This window comes from Centroberyx gerrardi, chromosome 17 (genome assembly GCF_048128805.1).
Source record: "Centroberyx gerrardi isolate f3 chromosome 17, fCenGer3.hap1.cur.20231027, whole genome shotgun sequence".
Classification (NCBI taxonomy): Eukaryota; Metazoa; Chordata; class Actinopteri; order Beryciformes; family Berycidae; genus Centroberyx; species Centroberyx gerrardi.
In genome coordinates, this window is record NC_136013.1 from 14,286,287 (window position 1) to 14,308,150 (window position 21,864).

Below are 21,864 nucleotides of genomic sequence, written 5' to 3' on the forward strand. Positions count from 1 at the left end.
GGTAGCTAGGAAAGATTGAAGTATCACCTGCACGTGAAGAGGGATGGAAACTCTCATGTCGCCCCCTGGCGGCTGGGTTGAAAACTGGAAATAAATACTTGCAGTAATACAGCCCATACTAGTTTACTGTGTATAGCAGTGAATGAAACACCAGTGATTCTATTAAATGAAAACACATTTTCTGTTGTTTTGATAATGTGAGATGTTTATGTCAATTTTCTGACGAGTTTTTGTACATACAGATAAATACAGACTTTAGCTTATATAATCCAATCACTTCAAAAACTGTTTTGGCAAAGAAACCACAAAATATGAAGAAAAACTAAAACTCACTAGAGGTAAAGAAAAAATAATTTCTTTATTAAAATATTAAAAAGACAGGATAAAAGTTAATTATGCTGGAAAGACATTTGTCTAGATACCTCATTTTGGTGGGGGAAAATACATCCAACATAATACCTTGGATACAAATGGGATAGCTCAATCACAACATCATCCAGACAGACACCACAGAACTAAGCACCTTAAGTTATAATCATGTAAATGTTCAATTTACAGTTTTCACATGAAGATGTTATTTAGCATTTCTGTAATTTCGCCATTTAGTCTGAAAACAAGTTCACCCCAGCAGAAGTCCAGGGAAAGGAGGTTATTTTTCCTTTCAAGACAGCGCCATACTGATGGCAGCCTTGTCGTAGCTAGTCCATCTATGCTGCTGTAATGCCCAATCAATACATAGGTATGCTCAAGAAATGACTTGGAAGAGTAAACATTTAGAAATATAATCAACTGTAAAATATGACAACAATATCATCAATGTACATCCCTTAAAAAAATAGAAAAATACAGTTTTATGAAGCAAAATGTCTCTGTTTTTGTAACCATTTTGGGGCTGAACAAGGCCCTATCTATGTCAAGTTGGTTAAAAAAGAAAGATGAGATACTTTCTGACGGGAGAATGTGAGTTCACCTCCATTCAAGCAGTCAAAAATCAGGGATTCACATTGTCTCTGGTGGAAGACATCCAGCGTCGTCTCGCATTAAACCAATTTCTGTTCGGAGCTTTTCATTTTCCTTCAGAACAAAAGAAATGCAAAAGGTTGATTGATCTGATGTAAGTGTGTAACTATTTACATGATCAAAGAGAAACTTCCTGTGATGATAAATATTAGTTACCTCTTGAAGTTTGGTGTTATCCTTTTTCAGCTTCACCAGATATTCAATCCTCTGTTTATGGTTCTTATGCCCCACAAGTTTACCATTCTCCTCTGACAGCTGAACGACCTGCTTACGGAGAACCTCAACCTCCTGTGAGACAGAAATATCAGGAGAATATCGTCAGAACATTAATCTACGTATATTATAATTTTGATAATTTAGTTATGTAAAAATGCCAAACATTTGCTGGTTATAGCTTCAATGCTAAGATTTGCTTGTTTTTGTCAGTTTCATATTATAAAATGTGAACTTTGTTTTTGTTTTTTTTGGCTGCTTGCCCAACTAAGTAAGCAATTTTAAGATATCACTTTGGGCTCTGGTAACTTGTGGTGGGGATTTGTCATTATTTTTGACATTTTATAGACCAACTCATGCGTTATTTGCAGCCCTAGTGTAGGAAGCAATCATCTACCATGGAGTGTCTGGAAAATGGTTAAGCCTTCAGAGAAACAATCATAAGTGAATCATTTTTTGAGCAGCCCACATGCAGATGTACCATCAATCCAAATAATTTTGAGTATGAATATCACACACTACCCAAATGTAAACAATATGTCCAATTTGGTCTTTACATAATAGGTTTGAAAGCATCCCTCATCTAACAAACAATTATTTGTCTTTCAACAACAGTTCACCGTCTGAAGGCTTCTATTTCATCTGAGATGAAAGTTGCATCACCCTAAGATGTTTTTTGAGACGATGATGTTCTCACCTGGAGTGTCTTCTCCTGGTCCTGCTCCTTCTGGCTCAACTCTCTCAGGTCCAGACAGCGGTTCCTCAGCTCAGTGGTCAGCTCCTGAACGCAGGTCTGAGACTGGGCCAACATGGACTCCTCGACCTGGAGTCTAATCCACAGCAACAAGATGGAGCAAACAAACAAAGATAGAGCTGCCTGTCAAACATCACGCCTCTCTGAAGGATCAGAATAATATACAAAACAAAAACACAGATTAACTCACTTGATTAAACTACTCCAAAACAGGTACTTACTTCTTTTGAGTTTCTGAAAGCCTCTGCATTATTGCGCTCTGTTAATGAATGACAAGGGAACAAATGAGTAGAGATTCTTCTATTAAGAGGAAAAAACAGCAGAGTTATAGATACAAACCTTCTCTGTCCTCTCCTCCTGTAGCTCTCTAAGCATGGACTGCTTAATAGCCTCATTCAACACCTCACTGCAAATCACAAGATAAAGACATTAATTAACCATTAAGCAGCATGACGGTCTGATGTTTATTTGATGCAGTTGGTGGCAGAATGACTGGATGAATGGACTTAACCCATTTGTGTCTCCAGTCTGATCCAGCTGGTTCTGCTTGGTGTAGAACTTGTCAAGCAAAGCCTGGATCTCCATTCGGACGATCTCTTTCTCATTCAGCTGGGTCTGAGGACAGTGAAAACAGAATATCAATATTGATGGGCTTCATCAATGTCTGTTATTGTCATCTACCTCTGGCCTGGTAATTAGAGAGACTGTCTTGCAACGTAAAGGTCACAGGTCCAATCACCAGCCAATATGTTCTGTCAAAGTGTTGAGCAGGACACTGAAAATCAAACTGCTGGCGCACTGTAAGTCTCTCTGAATAAGAGCATCAGCTAAGTACCTTAAACAGAGTGACTGCCAGTTTCTGCAAATTAAAAGTTGAGATATTTAAAAGACCTCTTAATGCCGTTTAGAATAACTTTAAGACCTGAAGAGTAAACAAAAAAACAAAAAACAGTATCAGTATCAAAGTATGTTTGCGTAACCAAGGGGATTTCTCACTGGAAAAGCAGTCCACCAAGAAAAAGCAACACTTGTAAGACTTCTGAAATTGCAACATTTATCATATTCAAAACACTTTAATACCTTGAATTCAATTCAAAACATTTCAAGACTTTTTTAAGGACCCTATAAAATGAACAAGGTATAGTGCAAGGAGAGATTCTTAAGGGACCTACAGCAAACACTCTGAATGAGCATTGATGAATATCATGATGAATGGCTATAGCTTCATATAAGTCTGTCAAAACACACAAATATACCTTGAGCCTTTGGATCTCATCGTTCTTAGCGGTCCTCTCAGCATTCAGCTCTGCTAGGAGAATCTCCATGGTCATCATGGAGGAGCGTCGACTCTCCAGCTCCCTCTCCTGGCTCTCCAGCACCTGTGTCAGATCCGTGTTGAAGCTCCTTGGGGTGCAAGGTGTCTTGAGAAACAGAGATAAAAAACAGGATTAGCCTTTAAAGGCACATGTTCCGATGCAGATTAAAAAGAAAAAGCACAGACAAGTTTAATTACCCGAGGTAATGATTTAGGTGTGACTGATGACTCTAGAAGGGGATTGAAGCTTCCATTCCTGACAGTTTTTTCAACCGCTTCTTCCTGTCGTTTCAGCTGGTACAAAAGAAGAGTTTCATTAATTAGCACTTTTGATTGTTTGTTGTCCTTCTCATTTTCTTCAACTCAAATTTTATGAGTTTGCCCTGCGTAGGGGTGACTGAAAATGTACCTTCTTCTGTAGCTTCTGGATTGTGACCTCCTTCTGGGCCGTCTGCTCCTGAGAGGCCTGAAGGAGACCGTTCTGCTCATCCAATACCTTGGTGAGTCTCTCGACCTCCTCTGTGGCATAAGTCACCTCCTCCTGCAACACCTCAACCTGAGGACAGCCACAAAGGCTGTGTTAGGCTTTTACAGAGGAAACTTTGATGGACACAGCATTTTCTTTTACATTCATTTAACTGCAGTGGCCCCCAAAGTTGGAAGATTGTCCCTAAAGCTAGAAAAACGCAAAAACATTGAAGTTTCATAATCTGTCCTAACTGCTTTCTAACTGCAAACCCTGGTCTCAAAACAAGAATGACCTACATCTACAAAAAAAATCTGGATGGACGTTATTTAATTATAGCAAAGTGGTGAATTCAGACCTAATCACATACAGTATGTGTCACACAAGAATTATGTATGCAAGAACAGAAACAGGAAAAAAGTCATTGCACAATTCCCACTGCTACCTAAGCAGCGAAGCTAGTGTTTTTGATGTTCAATCTTACCTCTATCTGGTTGGATGCCACCTTCCTTTCTATAGCTTCCTTCAGGTCAAAAAGCTCCGTCTGCATCCTGGAGTCTTTCTCCCTGATATCCTCCCTTTCAGAGCAGGCAGCATTGTACTTCGCCTGGCAGAAGAAACACCATAATGCATTTTTATTATTAAACACGCTCTGGCTGAGTCAAACTAAAGCATGTCTTAAAAGGTGACAGAAAGGGTAAAGGAATATGTGACTAAATAAGCAAACAAGGAAGTTATGCAAGACTTATAAAAGGGTGAAATGAGAGAAAATAAAAGTACTGTGATGTCTTTCATATCTCCAGAAAGGAGGGCGAGGTTGTGGTCCTTCTGGCCCAGCTCGCTACGGAGGTCTCTGGTTTGGTTAATCAGATCCAGCACAACACCCTGTCAAATAACACAAGGGGTATTCAGGAGCAACAGAGCAGAAATATTGCAATTAAACTTGAAGAAAAAAAGAAAGAAATACGAGGGAATGAAACACTGAGGCTTACTTTGTCCTGTTCAATTTTCTGCTGTAAGCCATTTATGGTTTCATTGGCAGAGGTCAGATTTTGCTCAAGATTTACAAGGTTAGAGGCCTTTAAAACAGGAAGATCAGAGAAAACAGATTTAGCTACTGAGCTGTATTCACTATTACACAAAACAGCATCGGACTGGTATAATTTGCAATGCATACTGTGCTCAGGACTGACCTGTTGTTGATTTTGTGTTGTCAGATCAGAGACTTGTTTTCTTAGATGTGTATTCTGCTCCATAGTTTCAATAAGTTCTCTGAAGGCATACACCAACATCAATCATATTAATATTACCATACATGCACAATTTTAAAACTGTTGTAAGCAATTTATAAGACATAATTATAGAGGCCATACTGTGCAAAACTCACTTTGATGTACTTTCCTTGTTTTCTCTTAACTGGGAGGTCAGGGTGCCTGTGTGTTCTTGCTCAGTTTTCAGGGTATTTCTCAATTCCTTCAATACAGGCAAAAAAATTAGGCATACGGTGAAATACAGACAATTAAGACAGAGGCTACATATAAAAAAAAAAAAAAGACTTCTAGTTTACGTCATGAGCTCACTAACCATGATTTCTCCCTTCAGACCATCGATCTCCTGCTGCTCGTCCTGCAGCTGCTGTCTGGCCTGATCAGCCTCAAACTTGGCCTCTGCTTGCAGCTGGTCAAAAGAATCCTGTAGGGTCCTGTGCTGCTCCAGAAGCTGCTCCCACTCTAGTCTGGAATTAGGACATGGCTGTTGTTAGTACACTAGAAAGGACAGATTCTGCCTGGCTTAATCACTGGCCGTGTATGAAAACAATCAGCTGAAGCACATAAATGCAAACACGGATGAAAGAAGAGCCACAGTGCAGAAGTGTTAAGACTCATGCGTACTGGACTTTGTCGAGCTGGAGCTGTGTGCCGATCAGACCACTGGAGAGCTGGTTCATCTCCCTCTGCTGCTCACTGTGACCGTCCTTCAGCTCCGTCTTCACAGCAGCCAGCTCCTTATCAGACGACTGCAGCACCAGGCGCAGGTCATGGATCTCACTCCTCAGAACTGAAAGAGGGAGAGAGAGTTGGCACCTCGGTACTGTTATCCCCATCGTTGAGTCAAGCGGAAACAGAACCTCCACGTTCAGGACCGTACCTTCCGCAGCTTGCTGTTCAGTCTTTGCAGTCTGTTGCAGGTTGTCGATGGTCTCCTGCAGGTTGAGCTGTTCCTTGTTCCTGTTAGCTCGCTCAGTAGAAAGTTGCTGCATCAGGTGCAAAAAGACATGAATTAGGAAAACAGAACAATAAAGTTTATCATTATGTTGTATGAGAAGTATCATATTCCTCCAACTTCCCACACAACAACAGTAGAATGAAAATTATTTTGTACTACTGGGTCATCACTATAGAAACGTGAAAATATCCCACCTCATCCTTGCGGTCAGACTCTTGTGACATCACAGCTATCTGCTCCTCAAGCTTTGCGATCTGCTGCAACAGCTTGCTGCTCTTTAGCTCCTCCTCATCCAGCTGCGTCTGCACACGACTGGCTTGCTCCTGGGAAGAAGAGGAGAGAAAGTATTTCATATGTTTAACCAAGACGATGAGAGGTACAGACTCTGTATGCCTTTTAGTTTATACATTTGAGGGATAATCCGCATTGCTGTACCTGCACTTGTTGAAGTTCCTCAGTCAGGGCCTCGCAGGCCAACTCGGTCATCTCTGGAGGAGGCTGCTCGACCCGGATGTCGTCCACATGTTCCTCTGTGCCATTCAGGTGGTCTGGGCTGGAGAGAGGAACCAGCCGGGACCGCAGGTTGTAGGTCTTGGTTGGTGTGGTGAGAATCTGTAACAAGAGAGATTGACAGTTGATAATCATGTGCATACAATCCAAAACCGCAGGAGAAAAACGCAAAAAAATATATAACAAAAATCCCAAGTGATGCAAAAAAAAGAGTGGTGATTATTTACATTTTATAAGACAAGTGATAGAAAAAGGGTGCAGAAGAAAAAAAAGGGCGCCAAAGCAAGACATTTCCATCTTCGGACCAAAGAGAAATTACTAGTCACTGTTTCTCATCCACTCTGTTCCCTCCCATGTGTCTTATGGATCACTATGTAAACAAACATCACTGTTTTTTGCATGAGTTGGCCTTTTTAGATTTATCATTTTCTTTATCAGTATGCTTCATCAATTCCTCTTGTTTTCATAGATACTGAGGAAAGAGGAGTTTGATTGATTGAGTAAGAAGTTTCAATGTCCCCTCACCTTGATAGTTTCAACATGAAGTCTATTCAGCTGAGAGACCTCCTGTTTTTTGTAAGCATTTGTGGCTTCCAGAATGTTTTCCAAATGCCTGTTGGACTTGTCAAGGTATCTTTTCTCAGACTCCAACTCAGACATCTGTTTCCTAGAACACAAAGCACCATCCAAAAACCAAATAAGCTCTGCAGAACTCATTTTATAAGCCTATAAACGCACTGCATCTAAAATGGCATCTTTTACTAACATCTTAAAACAAATCCACCTTAAAATAGAACAACACATGATATTCCAATGGTCTTGGTAAACATAGCTCTCTCCTAAAGCTGGGAATCAGAGCTGGACATTAATGTTATACCAGTAATACATCCACACAACTTTGTGTTTTTAACAATACTGTTGTCGATTAATTTGTTTAAACATATTTATAGATATTTAATTTACAGGTATTTATTTTTCTATACATCTGTTTTAGAGTTTCTAAGCACAGTACAAGAAGCAAACAATCTGAAAGGAGGTGCAACTTATATGAAGTCAATATTGTTATACCATCAAAAGGCCAAATTGCCCAGCCCGACTGGAAATCAGGGACCTAAGGCGCTACTCTGGTAACAAAGCCTGGAGCTGCTCCAGTTACAATTCATTTAACAGTTTGTATGAACTTTTACATCCACTGAGCCTTATTTCTTTCTAGTTATAGACAAGGAAATGTGCCCAGGTCGCATAAAAACAGCCTGGCACTGTGTGTCCACAAAAGTGATCTCCCATTTACCGTCACTGGTGTCGCTACAGGATTTCTGGATGACATCACATCTTGGCTTACATTTCTAGCTTTTTGAGAGGCTTGTTTCTAAATCTCTGCTGAGTTTTTCAGGATCACGCAAATATCCTATTTGAATTTGTTTTTAGAATGGATTTCCCCATTGAATACCCTCCTTACTTGGTGACTTCCTTGTACTCCTCGAAGGCCTGAATGGTGGCTGTGAGCTCCGACTGTTTCTGAAGCAACTGAGCCTTCAGCCTCTCCATGGAAATGGCAGAGACGGTTTCTGCAGTCACAGGCGTTGAATAGGCTGGCTGAGCTGTGGAGCATCATGAGATTATTACATGTATGTAGTCGGCATGTTCTTTTAGATTTACTAAACCTTTGTTCAGTTTCTCTGAATAATGAAAATTGTCGTCTTACCCTCTGTGGGCCTTTCTGTCTCCATAGCCCTCTGGAAGGCCTCTTCCAGCTCAGCAGCAGCTTGGCCTGCAGCCTCCTCCGCTCTCCTCACTGATTCAAGGGAACGGAGCTGACGGTTCTCTTCTCTCAGGCTGTAGTTCTCTGCTGCATATCGGGTCATCTTTGGGTGATGCTCAATCTAAAAGGGCAGAAGTGTGTACTTTGAAAACAGTCTTAAACAGATACATTGAAATTACATTGAGGCATGTTAGGGAGAACTTTGGAGCTTTATGTCTATTGTTTCCAGAAATACGACAAATACAGAGGATGTGATGTAACTACCCAGTTGTTTCAGGGTGAGCGTCTATGTAGAAACCTAGCTTGGATGTTGGAGGAAAGAGGTGGGCAACAGTGGGTATGTCATTGGGGTTATCTAGTGGACACATCCCATCACAGATGTTTGTTTAACTAAGCCCACAACACCTTTAGAAGGTTCAACAGGAGGTTCTGGCATCCAAGAACTACTCCCCCTCACTAACCTGTATCTCCACATCATACAGAAGAATACACATATGCGGTCATCACAGATGCTTAACCGATGGGTTAAGCAGTGTTCAAAGGGCATTTGCTATTGTACCTGATCTTTAAGGATCTTAATCTCCTCCTTCAGCTGGTCAATCAGAGCTTGACTCTCCGTGTCTGGTTGTAAGCATTGTCCTCCCTTCAATTTTTTCTCCAGCCGAGAGATGTGGTCCTCTCGAAACTTGACAATCATGCGGCTGGAGTGGATGAACTTCTCTTTCTGAGCCCAGGCCTCCTCGAGCTGAGCCACCTTCTGGATCAGCATCTGAGTGCAGAGTCAACCATACCTCTTAGTATCCCTGCACCAACATGACGTCCTCACAAGGAGACCGTTTACAAAAATAAATGACAATACATAAGATTTCCCCGTACCCTCTTCTCCTCCTCTCGCTTCCTCCACAGACAAACAGCTGCCATAAAGTTTGTCTTGTATGAGGCATCAGGGTGGATTTCAGTGGATGGACCTGGCAGAAAAACAAACGTTGCTTTACACTTGTGCAACATACCACACAGGTTACCATACAGGTACCACACCCTAAAATAATTAACAAGTGAAAGGATTAAAATTAAAAAAAATATTTAAAATATATTGATTACTCAATATTCCAAAACCACAGATGAATGCATTCCAAAAATATTACCATCTTAAGGAAAGTCTAAAGATAGCTAATAACTTTGATTAGATTGTATAATAGGTTTTCTTTCACATCAGCAATCATTTTGATTTTTCACATCAAATGTGATACCATTACCATTTGGAACAAATCACTTCATTTGTTATTCCAATAAATTTGGACAGTTCAGTCAATATTTGTGAACATGAATGGCTTTTAACCACAGCTAGAATTCAAAGAACTGAGGGTTATAGAATGGGTGGTTGGAAATATAAACCCAAACGTGGTCAAAGGAAGCTCTAGAAAGTATTGCTTAATGACATGACAGGCTTCAGTCTTAGCTCAGCTGTTTCTAGCACAGACTGAGGATTCAATTGTATTGAATTCTCAGCCAATGAACAGAGTCTAGACTGAAGCTAGACTTCTACTGTAGGGTGGATTTTCATCTGTGAAGCACACAAAGGTTAACATGTAATTTCTCTTACCCATGGGGAGCTGGGGTCCTCCTGGCGCCACGTCTCTCCCATTGTCCGTCATGTGTGCCTGAGAAGAGAGTGCCTGTGCAAGCTGCTCCTTCAGCTTCTTCACCTCAGCCTGTAACTGCCTCACATTTCCCTGTGTGTCCTCATTGATCATGGCCTGGTAAAGCAGAATAATTACATAGCAGGGATCAGCTAATAAAATGATTTTGAAATCACTTGCTCTTGGTTAAGTCTAATCATTTTAAATATGTAGAACATGTTTTATCGGTGTTTGACAGATACCTTGTTCTTGATCAATTTCGCTCTCTGGGCAAAATGCAAGGTGGACAATGTTTCCCCAAAACACTTCGAACCAGGGTGCACATTGGCTATGATATAAGTCTTCGCATTTCCTCCAAGAGAGTCCTGAGCCAAATAAAAAAATGTTAATTGTGTATATCAAAATCGAGTCAACTTGAAATCCCTCTAAACATCAGCATTGTGATACGTAGCCTAGCCATGTGCAAAAGTTTGTGCATCACTTAACATCTTGATCAATATAAAGCATTCTATTCTACCAAAGCGAAAAGAAAGTTCTACAAATGTATGTGAAGGTACCAACTTCAAATAAAAGAAATATTGAGTGTGCAAAATGAATATCTCATTGTTTTATTTTGAAACAAATCTCATCACTAGTATATTTGTTCTACTATACTAGTATATTTGTTCAAAATGTTAGAATTCAAATTTTATTATAGTTATGAGTTGTGAATAGAACAATATCTTCTATTAAAAACAGTTTGACTTATGTTTTTCTGATAACAGAGGTGATACCATTCAGCAAACATAAGGATAGCATGGAATGTGATTCAATTAGGAATGACAGCGAGTCCATTTCCTAAGGTTTTAGGACCACCTCCACGCTACTATATGTGAACATACATATAGTCCACTTTCAGAAAAGTTAAATTGTCCAGTTTACCCACTGACTTCCACAGTAATATAAGACAATTTCCACTAAAATCACACCCCAGATGTATTTTGTGCTTCGAGTCAAGGATGCAAAAACCATTGCACATGACTGTAACGAGTCACTCACCCTTAGCAAGAAGGTGAGTTTGGAATCCCTGTAGCAGATGTGTCGGTTCTTCCCATTGGACACATCCACCAGTGCCATGATCACCTGACCAAGGCACATGAGGGAGCGGTTGATGCTGCTGGCCTCCTGAAAGAGGAGAACATAGAAAGCAGCTGTCAACAACAACAAAATCACAAACGTAGAACCTCAGTGTGGGCTTCCATTCTGGGACGAAGCTTCACCTTGAGTCTGGAGCCTTCTGTGTGAGTGTCTTTCTGCCTCTCAGACCCTGCCAGATCCACCAGGTTCAGCTGAGACATTCGAATGTTCACCACTTCGTTGATGGTCTCCTTGGACTCCAAAGCCATGGTGAAAACTGCGTGGGACCTCGAAGACTCACGGTTCATGGAAGTGGAGGCCACCCTTCGATTACGCCAGCCCATGGACAGCACCTAAGAGGGAAGAAGTACAGATTCCATGGCACATTTGTTATGGTGACATAAAGGCCTAATTAATTATCAGGAACAATGACTTCAATGCTTCCAGGTATCATAATAAGTACAATAACTTTCAGTGAATTACAACGGACAAGGAATTCCTACCTGGTAAGCTTCAGCAGCTGAAGTGACAAACTTCTCCACAGCACCCTCAACAAACACACCCTTCTTGATGTTCTCCCTGAGGAAAAGGCTGGCTGAGGCGCTGTCCAGGAGGTCGTAGATTTGTTCATTGTAGATCTCAATGAAGGAACATTTGCAAAGGAAACTCTTCGACTTCCCAGACTTTTTGGGGGCGAAAAAGTCAAAGCAACAAATCGATTAGCAAACAAACATAAAATATTCTTTACACAATAATTTTGCTCAGCATTGTTGTTTTAGAACCATGGTGATGAGAATATCCGGCCGTATGCTCTAAGTTTGTACTCACCCTTTCCACCTCTCTGTTGATGAGAAAAAACAGGTATTCAAAACTTCGAGGTATAACACCCCGCAGTTCATCTGTGAAGTTATCAAAGTCAGATGGGCCTAGAGAGAGAGAGAACATAACGTCAGTACAATGACTCCATTACTGGATCTGAACAAATGCGTAGTACATAATATAAATAGTGAATAGTGAATTCTTACCGAGCATGGTGAATGTTTTCCCTGAGCCTGTTTGTCCACTACAGAAAAAAAAAATTTGAAGAAGAAAAAGGAGAAGAGTCACAGGTAAGGAACTGATCAACATCTGCTGTACATGATACACAATTCAGGGTGGTTGTACCACAAAACATATTATTGATATTATACTGTATGTAAACAATGTAAAGACCACTTACTAGGCAAAAATTGTACCATTGTATCCATTAATGCAAGATTCAACAATATTCTTGGCCACACTGGAGAATACAGAGTCCTGTTGGACAGTGAGAGATAAAGTGAGATTTAAAAAAGACAGAGCGCATCTAGCAGACACAATTTCCTTGAGTCATATAAGCTATACTATCCTACATTGCTGTGTGTCAAGTTAGTTATTCCAGCTAGTTTTGTCCATGCCTGTGGTAATTTCATGTAATACAGTAGACCATGAGCCACCAACCTGAGATGTGTCCATGTCAGCAACATGATCATAGGTGAAGGTTCGCGGTTCTGGTTTTGAGTGCAGACGGATGGTGTTGGGTGAAGTGACTGTGAGACACAGACCCTGATCTCCATCTGTGGTTAACCCAGTGCCCTGGGTCAGAGGTCGCACCCGCACAAACACTTTGATGGAATCACTGTCACCACTGCATGACCAGAAAGTATAAGATGTAAAACATGAATATTTAGCTGATGATGGTGAGAGTTAACCATCACCAGGGGAAGCAGATAAGAGCTGGTTACTACAGTTGCCCATTCAAGTTTGGATGACACAGAGGGGTGTATTTTTATGTAACATAGTATTTTCTGGTTAAATTAAGACCGTTAAGATCGGAATCCACTTAGCAAAGTGGAGTTAGGAATATGGTTACGCATGTAGGATACAAGCACACTGTCTTAATTAACCAAGGTTAGCTTTATTATCACTATGGCAGTGTAGTCCCCCACCGTGATTGTGTGTGTGTGTGTGTGTGTGTGTGTGTGAAACAAACACAGCATCCTGACGTTACCTGACGGCAACTTGGGTGGAATCGCCAGATCCTGTCGACAGAATATAAGAGATTGTTAGTTGAGTTAGCGTTAGTTTAACTAGCGAGTGGTTTCTCAGAGCAATGGCTTAACGTTGTGCCTCATACCAAATAATGGCGAGCTAACTCGCAGGCTAACGTTAAATGCCCCTGTGACAGGGACATTTTAGTTAGCTTGCGAGTATCCTTGCGAGAATCCTGACAGGGCCTGTCAGTGGTTAGGCTGCTTAGTAAAGTTACTTACGTTACCTGGGTAGGGTATATTACCCAATGCCAGCTGGTTTCAGCTAACTTACTATCTTTGAAAAAATAAGCCAACGCAAACGTTTAGTAGGAAATGTTGTGAATTCTGTTTTAGAGACATAACTTTAGCTCGGTTTAAATTGATGTTACTATTAAAGGCTAGCATAAGCACTGTAGAACCCTGGCTAGAGAGTTAGCTAGCTAAGTTACCAAAAAGTAGTTTGATGTTAGCGTTAACAAGTTTACCTGACTACGTTGACAGCATGTCAGTTTACTAATTTAACAAAATACATTATTAGATGAGCTAACGTTACCTTTCCCATTCGCATTCATTGTTGACGAAGACATATTCGCTGTTAGTACCGTCAGCTCTCTTCACAACATGTCGATTACTGCTAGCACAACCAAGGGCAACGCTGTTTACATCCTTTCGAAATTGGCGGGCAGTGCTGCTTCTACTGCTTCCTCTTCTTCTTTGGGATTACCGGCAGACTAAACCGTTGCAGGCGTATTGCTGCCACCCACAGTCCACTTAGCACCTTGCATGGTATCGCCCATGGGCGCAGCCGTCGGTTGGATCATATCCGCCCTTTGACGCCATTGGCTGTTAAACGAGCTAGCGCTTTTCCTTTGAATGTTTCTGACGATTTTATTGGTGCATTTCAAGACTTTTAAATTCGAAACGGCTCTCACCAACATAAGGCGAGGGATTTTCAAAAGCGTAACACATCATCTATGCCTGCCTGGAGTTGTTTGCGTGGAAGAAAGGAGTACAATTTTAGACAGCTACTTCTGTTGTTTTGAGGTAGGTTGTGAAATTTGGTGATATTATACCACTGCCGATTAACGCCACGCACTAATGTTATGTGTTAAACTTTGTGTTATGCTAAGTTTTGTTCTCTCCCACTTAACCACGTCTCGTTCGTTGCTAAGTTAACGTTAGCGTTAGCATTAGCGAGTTTAACATGTCTGTTTCTGTGACAATTGACTGCGGCAGTTTTGACAAAAGCCAGGCTAACGTTATGTTTGCCAAGTTAGCCAGTTGTTATTTAATTTTGCTTGCTTAAATGTTAACGGAACTGTATTCAATTCCGTTAGTTCGTTAGTCGCACAAAGGGGTGCGTTGCCTGTTGACTCCATGGGAAGTTCAACAGTAACGTTAGTTGGTAGTTACCAGCTCATCAACAAGAGTTGCCAAGTGTAGAAAAACGAAAACACGTCGACTGTCTCAGGTCATCTCGATGGACTTTGCAGAATGGTGTGTTCACCGGCAGACGGGTCGATATATAGTAGATCAATTACTAAGAAATACAAGTACAAGCCAGAGAAATGACGTGCACTCACTATTCTTAATACTCATATTTTTGATAACACAATATTGGGGGTGTCTTTTTGCTCTTAATTCTGACATCTAAAATGTAGCGAGGGAAGCAGGGGAGAAAACACTGGGGAGATTTCACCCTAGGCCGCTGGGGGCACACATGACACGTGATTCAAAAAGTTTTACCACTCCACAATGTCATGTGGACACAGTGTTGCAGTGCCTGCCGTGCACACTTATCAGTGGTAATGACGTATAATGGTGTTCACATGGCAACCAGTGTCTTATCAGTGGGTTCAGCTATTTAGATGACACCCCCTCCTCGCCAAGGGTGTAGTCAGAGGGTGCTCCAGCCCCTTACTTCTGTGTGTCTCCCTTCATATAGGATGAGTTCAGTTGCTGTAAATGATGAGAATCGCGGGGTCTGCCCTGGAAGAAAGCACAGCAGTTCAACTAACGACATTTTTGACCTGGACCAGCCGACAGGGAGGCCCTCCATCCTGCGCCAAACAGAGAACCTGCCCAACAAGACTGTCGTGAAAGGGGTAAAGGTACATCATTGAGTTCCTTTTGAGAGTTATTACATTTCAAATCCCCCTTTTCAGCCTAGATTCTGTTCCTCTCGCACACTCTAGTGACACATGTCTGAAAATACAATACATGGCCACAAAATGGTCACAAGCCAAGCCTTTTCCACAGCTATTAGTTCAAGTCCAAGTAGTGGGGGATGGAGTGTTTTCATTTAGTCTTTGAGGGTGTTCACTAATGCAGTGTTCAGGGTTAACAAGAGCAACAAAGGGTATTTTCAGATGCATCTCTACAGTGTGAGTATCTAAAACTTGCAAAGCATGTTTGCTTTTATAGCTTTTTGTTTGTTTTTTCTTTAGGTCACATTGGTCTTGTAATGTATCAGACAGTGGAATGAGCCGGACATTCTTTCCATATGAAATCATTTGTATTCCAGTTAACCATTTTATAATACTGACCGTGGTGTTTGTGTGTAGGTTTGTTTTCAGACTCCGAGAAGAGACCCGGTCACCAAAAGAATCCTTTCTCCCACAAAGTCTGTCAAGATGACAAGCCTGGATGAGTGTACAAAAGCCATGGAGTTCTTACATTTGGATAAAGCAAAGTAAGTGCTAATGTTCTCATACTGTAACATGCTACTTATGAAATAATTGTCCAGTTAGGTAATCAAGTCTCTTGTGTCCTTACAGTACTTTGCCTCAGGACATCACTGAGCCATCCGATGGGCTCAAATCTGGTAAATCATCTAACTTATCAGATGTTGCTTCCCTTTGTTTGGTGTTGTGACTGCTGAGGAATCTAAATAAATTCTTTTTACCATATCCACAGAAGTGTCATCTTATCCTGATGATGACATGCCCATACAAAGCAAAGGTGGTTATCAGTTGGATTTTGACAACCTTGACGCCATCGATCCATTTCAGGGGTCTAATAAGATGACCCTCTCTCCAGCAAGGCCTGCTGCTGAAGACTCTCCTACAGGACAAAATGAGTCTCAACACTTCAAACCAGAGAATGTGTTGGAGGAGCCTGCCAAAACAGAGAATGTGTTGGAGGAGCCTGCCAAAACAGAAACGGCACTAGATGAGACACTTCCATTCACCCCCTCTGTGGAAAATTCACTGGTTGATGTCTCCACTGACATAGGCTCTACAGATAGCAGTGTGGTCACAGTGATAAAGGTCCCAGCTGTTGAGGATCAAGATTCATCCACTACCACACCTGATGAAGAGCCACCTGCTACAATGTGTTTGAGCGATGATCAAGACAAGGTGTCAGCCAGTTCTTTTGTGGAGGATGCTCCCCTGCCATCCAAAGGCTCCTACAACTTGGATTTTGCCAACCTGGATTCAGTCAACCCTTTCCAAACTGGGGGCTCCAAAATTCAGAATTCCCCTGTCCTTGGGAGAAAGCTGCCATGCGAGGTCCCACCTGTTGAAGTATCAGAGATAAAGGAAATTGCACCTACAAATCTTGTCGACGTACCTGAGGTGGTTCAAGAAGCACCCGTCCAGCCTGAGGCGAAGCCCATAGCTGCTGTGGCCCCTATTTCCAGCGATGCCACTAATCCCCCAGATGCTGAATCCACACCCCAACCTGTTGTTGCCCCTCCCAATGAAGGCCCAGTCAAACTTGAGTTCAATTTTGATGATGGCGGTGAGGTCAAGCGGAAGCCCCCACCCAAGAAGTTTGGCAAAAGGCCGCCTGGTCTGAAATCTACAGAGAGACAGCCTGCACCTGAAAAGGACTCCAAACCACCAAAAGAATCTCCAGTCAAGCCTGTTGCGAATCCTGTTGATGAGATTCCTGTTCCCAAGGGCTCCTACGAGTTTAACTTTGATGACCCAGACTTCAATCCCTTTGGCACAAATGCAAAAATTAACAATTCTCCAAAGGGCAGCGTGAAATCCAGTCCTGAAAGCAATGCACCTTCTCTGGTCCAGGAGACTGCCAAGCCTGTGGAGAATGAAGCTGTGATATCAATGTGGTATGCTAATGTTTTTTTTTGTTTTTTTTTTTGGTTTGTTGTGTTTATTTGTAAAAGGCATTCCACTTGTCAGACCCCACAGAAGCTTTGCATTACAAAACTACCAGCAGTGTATTTAATCTGAAACTTGTATGCATTTGCCCTCTGTAGTGCTGGAGAGTCCGTCCCAAAGACTGAACCCACCCCTGCTGCCATAAGAGAAGTAATGCATGTTTAAATGCAGTTTTCCCATATCATTTACATTATGTGTGTGTGTCCTTCACAATAAATGTTTTCTCTCATTGTAGAATAAAATGCCCCAGGATGAAGAGCCCAAGCCTGCCTGCGGTCATGACCAGGGATTTCAACCTGAGATTGAGCAACCTGGGCTGAGTCTTCCTGAACCTTTTCAACCTGAACAGAAGTCACAGACTGGTGTGTCAGAACCCAGTGAGGAGTTTGTTCCTGGCACCATGTGTAAGTCAACTGGCCGCACATTTGTCATCATCTGTCTAGTTGATCTACCTCCTCAGTTTTGTAAGGATTATCGAATTTTTCTGTCCTATCCTAGTTGTTTATTTCAATGATGATGCAGCTCCTACACCATAGGGACAAAGGGAACCATAGGGAAAAATTCAGTACTGCCACATTCGAGACTTGGCAAGCTGTAGATGTTATACAGTCACTGTAGCATTGAAGCCTCATAACATACTGTATGTCTGGACCATTACATCATTTAAAATAATGGTCCTTTAGAAATTAACATGATCTTTTTCCCTAGTCATGTCCAATGACTTTGATGGACAAATCGACTACCTGGAACAGTTTGGGTCCAGCAGTGTGAGTATTTACTCTTTGTATGTTAAATAATCCATATTTGTTTTTTATTGTCAATGCATGATTTCCATTTGTTTCAATTTCTAATCTTCTCTTATCAGTTCAAGGAGTCTGCATTGAGGAAACAATCCCTGTACCTCAAATTTGACCCCCTCCTGAGAGAGAGCCCAAAGAAGCCTGGAGGCCCGGCTGCTCAGAACAACCTCCCCCGCCCTGCTGCCTTTGTTTCTCGGTATGATGTACTTCTATTTGCACTTACTTTGTTTGCTGCTGTCACTGGTAGATGAGGCTTAATTTGTCCTGCTGAAATCAATTCAACCACTTTACATGTGGGTGTTTTTCTCTCCACTTCAGTTTGGGAGCTCCACAGATGGCAGAAAAAGAGGCAGCGCACGGACAGCACAACGATCATTTCAAACTATTTGATGATGCTACAGCACCAGTAAGTCATTCTTGGGCTGCCACCATTGATTGCCATCTGATAAAGATAAGTGGAAGTGCTTATGCTAACTGTATTTCTGACTTGCTTTATTTAGCCTGTAAGTCCTGTCATCCAGAATCCTCCAGTGCTGCAGTGTCTGGTCCCTCCTGTCCCCCAGTTGGCAAACACAGAGGATGCGATTATTGAAGTGCTGAAATACAGTCAGAAAGACATGGATGCAGCCATTGCCAAGGTCCAGGCAGAGGTGGGTCTTGCTCAATCTTGAAATTTTGTGATTTGCAGTAGTCAACATTTTGATTGGAGTGTAGTTACTTATTGGCGTTATTGGCTGAGCAGAATGAGTTGGAAGTAGCTAACTTATGTTTGCATGTTTCACATTAGGAATACGCTTTAGCGAACCTTTTGGTCCAAACCTTTTTGGTTTGGACCAAAAGGTTGAAACTTTCTTTTTTTCCCCATCTCTCCCCATTTGGTTTTGGAGGCAGGCCAAAATCATGCTAACTGTAAATTGGGTTTAATCAAACATTTCACTGTGTGTGTGCATGTTTTGCCATGCATAGTCAGTTTTCACACCCAGTTAAGAGCAGTCATTTTGAACCCTAGAACTCATCGTTCACTTGTTTGGACATATGGGAACACGGCACTCCAGCGCGAAGCAAACTGATTGGAAGAGACCTTGTTGACAGGGGGGCCTGGGTACGCTTCCAAACAAACCCTGGAGCCGTTTGGAGTGAGAACATAATCTGACCCAACCACAGGAAGCACTATGCATTGTGGGTTAACGCGAAAATCTAATATCACAGAAACATGTTTAATAGGAAAATGTGGAAAAACCTGCAGGAGTGTCAGCAGAATCCCTGTCTCTACACACTGTATTGTAAAACCAAGAAATTAGGTGAAAGGTATCAATTATTTATTGAGAGACTTATTCCATTATTTATGGAGAATCTTATTCTGTAAACAGTGGGATAATCCTTGGTTATACATGAGGACCACAGTAAGCACAATTCCCACCGTTTGATAGCAAATGCGATCATCACAAGCGCTGCTGATGCTCCATGTTTGTTCACCCCTGAAGAAAGTCCTTTCCCACACCAAATTTGTGACGAATGAAGGAAATGACTCTTCCACATGCATGTTGATAAATTATGGTTTGCTTGGAATTTTGCAGTGTGAAACATAACCACACAAATGCAAGAAAGTAACAACTCATCTCCTGATTTGAACCAAATGGACTAAGGGTTTGAAAACGCCCTTAGTATTAACTAATAACCTCTTGGCATTTGAGAGGGCATTCACTAAATTTAGTTTAGACTCCAGAATAATTACTTTTTGTTTGCTTTTTTTCTCTTTAAATAGGCAAAGGAAAAAGAGGAGCAATGGAGTGTAAAGTATGACAAGCTATTTGAGGAAGGTCTTGAAATGAGGTGAGCCATGCAGTGTTTCCATCTTTTCTCCCACAATCCTATTTGAGGCATTTGACTCTCATTGACCTTTTTGTTTTGTTTTTTAAAGGAAACTCATTTCTGAATTTGAGCTCACAATTGAAAAAATATTGGGTAAGTTAATGTAACTCATTGTGTGTGCATTATAGTCTCAACCTTCAGAATCATTGATACACCAGTGAGTTAAAAGTGACTCTCCTCTCAATTCTCTGGCTTTGCTCAGCTGATAAGGAGAAGGAGAGGGAGATGGCCCAGGCAAAGCTCAGCGAGGCTCTGCTGGAGAAGGAGCAAGTATCAACGGAGCAGAATGCCTTGGAGAGATCTTTCTCCGACCTCTTCAAGAGACTGGAGAAGTACAAGGAGGTCATTGAGGGTTACAAAAAGGTCAGGATTCATGGAAACGTGACGACCGTAAACCATTCTCCCATAAACCACAAATGTGGGACATTTCTTCTTTAATATGATTCTAGTTAAGTTATTGGGGGTTCAAATGTTAAATTGTTGTGTGTGTGTATGCCCCACCCCCCCAGAATGAAGAGACTCTGAAAGCCTGTGCTCAGGAATACCTGGCAAGGATCAAAAAGGAGGAGCAGCGCTACCAGACCCTTAAAGCCCACGCTGAAGAGAAAATTAGTCGGTAAGAAACCTCTCACTACTACCCTGTGTGTTTGTCGTATAGACACTTGCAGGACTTTACAGTGAGTGTTTTTTGTTGTCTTCAGTGCTAATGAAGAGATTGCTGAGGTCCGGTCCAAATACAAGGGCGAGGCATCAGGACTTCAAGCCCAGCTGCGCAGGGAGCAGCTGAAAGTGCAATCTCTAGAGAAAAACCTAGACCAGAAAGTAAGTTAAGCTATGAAAGATGGTGTGCAATCGCAATGATATGAAGATATGTTAAAATATTGTCTGTTTTTTTTCCCCCACTGATTGAGCTTTCTCTCTCCCGCAGGTAAAAGAGGCTGAAGAACTTACCAACCTTTGCGACGAACTTATCGCCAATGTCCAGAAGGGCTGAGTTCAACAGTATATTTGTTTTTTCTACGTTTGTCTTGTCTTTATTGCTGTTGTAAAATATGTGTATTTCGAGGTTTGTGTACAAATAGTGCTTTGTAAATATAGTTAGTGGTGCTTCTGATTGAAGAGCTTGCACTTAAACAATACTTCGTTCTCTCCCAAGATCCAATAGATGGAGTAAGTTGTGTGTTTTTGCCCAATTCCTGATATACTGTAATATAGTTAATAAAGCTGTTTTACAAATTAATTTGTAGTTTGTGGTAAACTTTAGACAAATGTAGTTAATTGTGATGGTTATTGCTGTTTTTTGGGGGTTTTTTTACCTTTCATTTCTGTATGGTTAGGTTAGCCCTCTTTGAAACCACATGGGGGCAGTGTTTACCTTAGTAGCATTTTCTGTTTCTGTCCTACTGCTCTCATCTGGGCTTTGGATTTGAAAGCCTTATTAATGGACACTGAAGTAACATTGCTGGTTCATGAAGGCTAAAAGAATAATAATTCTATAAAGACTGGCTAGTTTATATTCTGTGCACTTTTACTTAAAAACACTTGAGCTATTCAATATATCCTCCCCTCGTCTGTCTGGAGCCAAAGCTCATCCCATCCTGCAACGCTTACAACAAAACAAGAGCTCGCCTGATACAATGCTCCCCTTCTTTCCTGAGCAATCACAGGGTCCTGTCACATCACTCCCAGCGCAGGACAATGCACTTCCTAAATGGTGAAAGGAAATCCTACCTAGATTGGAGTTGAATGAGGTGGTAGTGTGGACCGGGGGGGAGGCGGAGAGGGTCGATTCACTTAAATGGGAAAAGATGCTAGTCATTTGGTGTAGTCTTGCAGGGGCCATCACTCATCTAAAAAGGACTGAGAGAGTGCTCTGTGTCTGTACGGTATCTATTCAGTCATTCATCCCGCCAACTGCTGTCCCTCTGCTGGCTGCCCTCTGCGTCACCCTCAGTAGACAAGTCAACTAGGCTCTTCTCGCCATGTCAGGGA

At 41.7% G+C, this 21,864-nt stretch overlaps 2 protein-coding genes across 4 annotated transcripts; one reads left to right on the forward strand and one right to left on the reverse strand.

The window, feature by feature from the left end:
• Nucleotides 1–382: 382 nt before the first annotated feature.
• kif15 (kinesin family member 15) lies at nt 383–13,733 on the reverse strand. Its single transcript, XM_071910977.2, has 35 exons — nt 13,627–13,733; nt 13,052–13,082; nt 12,502–12,688; nt 12,242–12,318; nt 12,048–12,085; nt 11,851–11,948; nt 11,526–11,705; nt 11,166–11,375; nt 10,945–11,070; nt 10,149–10,271; nt 9,870–10,023; nt 9,143–9,234; nt 8,826–9,035; nt 8,210–8,387; nt 7,964–8,105; nt 7,030–7,171; nt 6,430–6,606; nt 6,189–6,317; nt 5,917–6,022; nt 5,661–5,826; nt 5,353–5,503; nt 5,156–5,241; nt 4,962–5,040; nt 4,761–4,847; nt 4,549–4,653; nt 4,253–4,375; nt 3,712–3,858; nt 3,501–3,596; nt 3,244–3,408; nt 2,499–2,602; nt 2,327–2,393; nt 2,209–2,246; nt 1,931–2,063; nt 1,177–1,308; nt 383–1,074 (listed from the first exon to the last, which is right to left on the reverse strand). The coding sequence occupies exons 1-35, from the start codon at nt 13,658–13,660 to the stop codon at nt 1,000–1,002; spliced, it is 4,188 nt and encodes a 1,395-aa protein (XP_071767078.2). The 5' UTR covers nt 13,661–13,733; the 3' UTR covers nt 383–999.
• Nucleotides 13,734–14,013: 280 nt separating this feature from the next.
• Nucleotides 14,014–21,091, forward strand: tacc3 (transforming, acidic coiled-coil containing protein 3). 3 transcript variants are annotated; one of them, XM_071910984.2, is made up of 17 exons: nt 14,014–14,117; nt 15,019–15,184; nt 15,638–15,765; nt 15,851–15,897; nt 15,990–17,148; nt 17,299–17,350; nt 17,436–17,604; nt 17,909–17,967; nt 18,066–18,196; nt 18,319–18,406; nt 18,501–18,650; nt 19,766–19,833; nt 19,922–19,965; nt 20,075–20,235; nt 20,382–20,488; nt 20,574–20,694; nt 20,801–21,091. In XM_071910984.2, exons 2-17 carry the CDS (start codon nt 15,020–15,022, stop codon nt 20,864–20,866), a joined length of 2,715 nt encoding a protein of 904 aa, XP_071767085.2. In that variant the 5' UTR covers nt 14,014–14,117; nt 15,019; the 3' UTR covers nt 20,867–21,091. The 3 variants fall into 3 exon arrangements, with proteins under 3 accessions (XP_071767085.2, XP_078145560.1, XP_078145559.1); XM_078289434.1 differs by having other exon boundaries at nt 18,522–18,650; XM_078289433.1 differs by having other exon boundaries at nt 15,019–15,178.
• Nucleotides 21,092–21,864: the final 773 nt, after the last annotated feature.

What these genes read in the sequence shown, in the direction of transcription:
- kif15 (XM_071910977.2), bottom strand. Translation starts at nt 13,660, where the DNA reads ATGTCTTCGTCAACAATGAATGCGAATGGGAAAG. An exon ending in CAGAAGGCTCCAGACTCAAG is followed by an intron (nt 11,071 to 11,165) that starts GTGAAGCTTCGT and finishes CTCCTCTTTCAG; the next exon opens with GAGGCCAGCAGCATCAACCG. An exon ending in TGAACAGCAAGCTGCGGAAG is followed by an intron (nt 5,827 to 5,916) that starts GTACGGTCCTGA and finishes TCCCTCTTTCAG; the next exon opens with TTCTGAGGAGTGAGATCCAT.
- tacc3 (XM_071910984.2), top strand. Translation starts at nt 15,020, where the DNA reads ATGAGTTCAGTTGCTGTAAATGATGAGAATCGCGGGGTCTGCCCTGGA. An exon ending in AACAGTTTGGGTCCAGCAGT is followed by an intron (nt 17,968 to 18,065) that starts GTGAGTATTTAC and finishes TTCTCTTATCAG; the next exon opens with TTCAAGGAGTCTGCATTGAG. An exon ending in CACAATTGAAAAAATATTGG is followed by an intron (nt 19,966 to 20,074) that starts GTAAGTTAATGT and finishes GGCTTTGCTCAG; the next exon opens with CTGATAAGGAGAAGGAGAGG.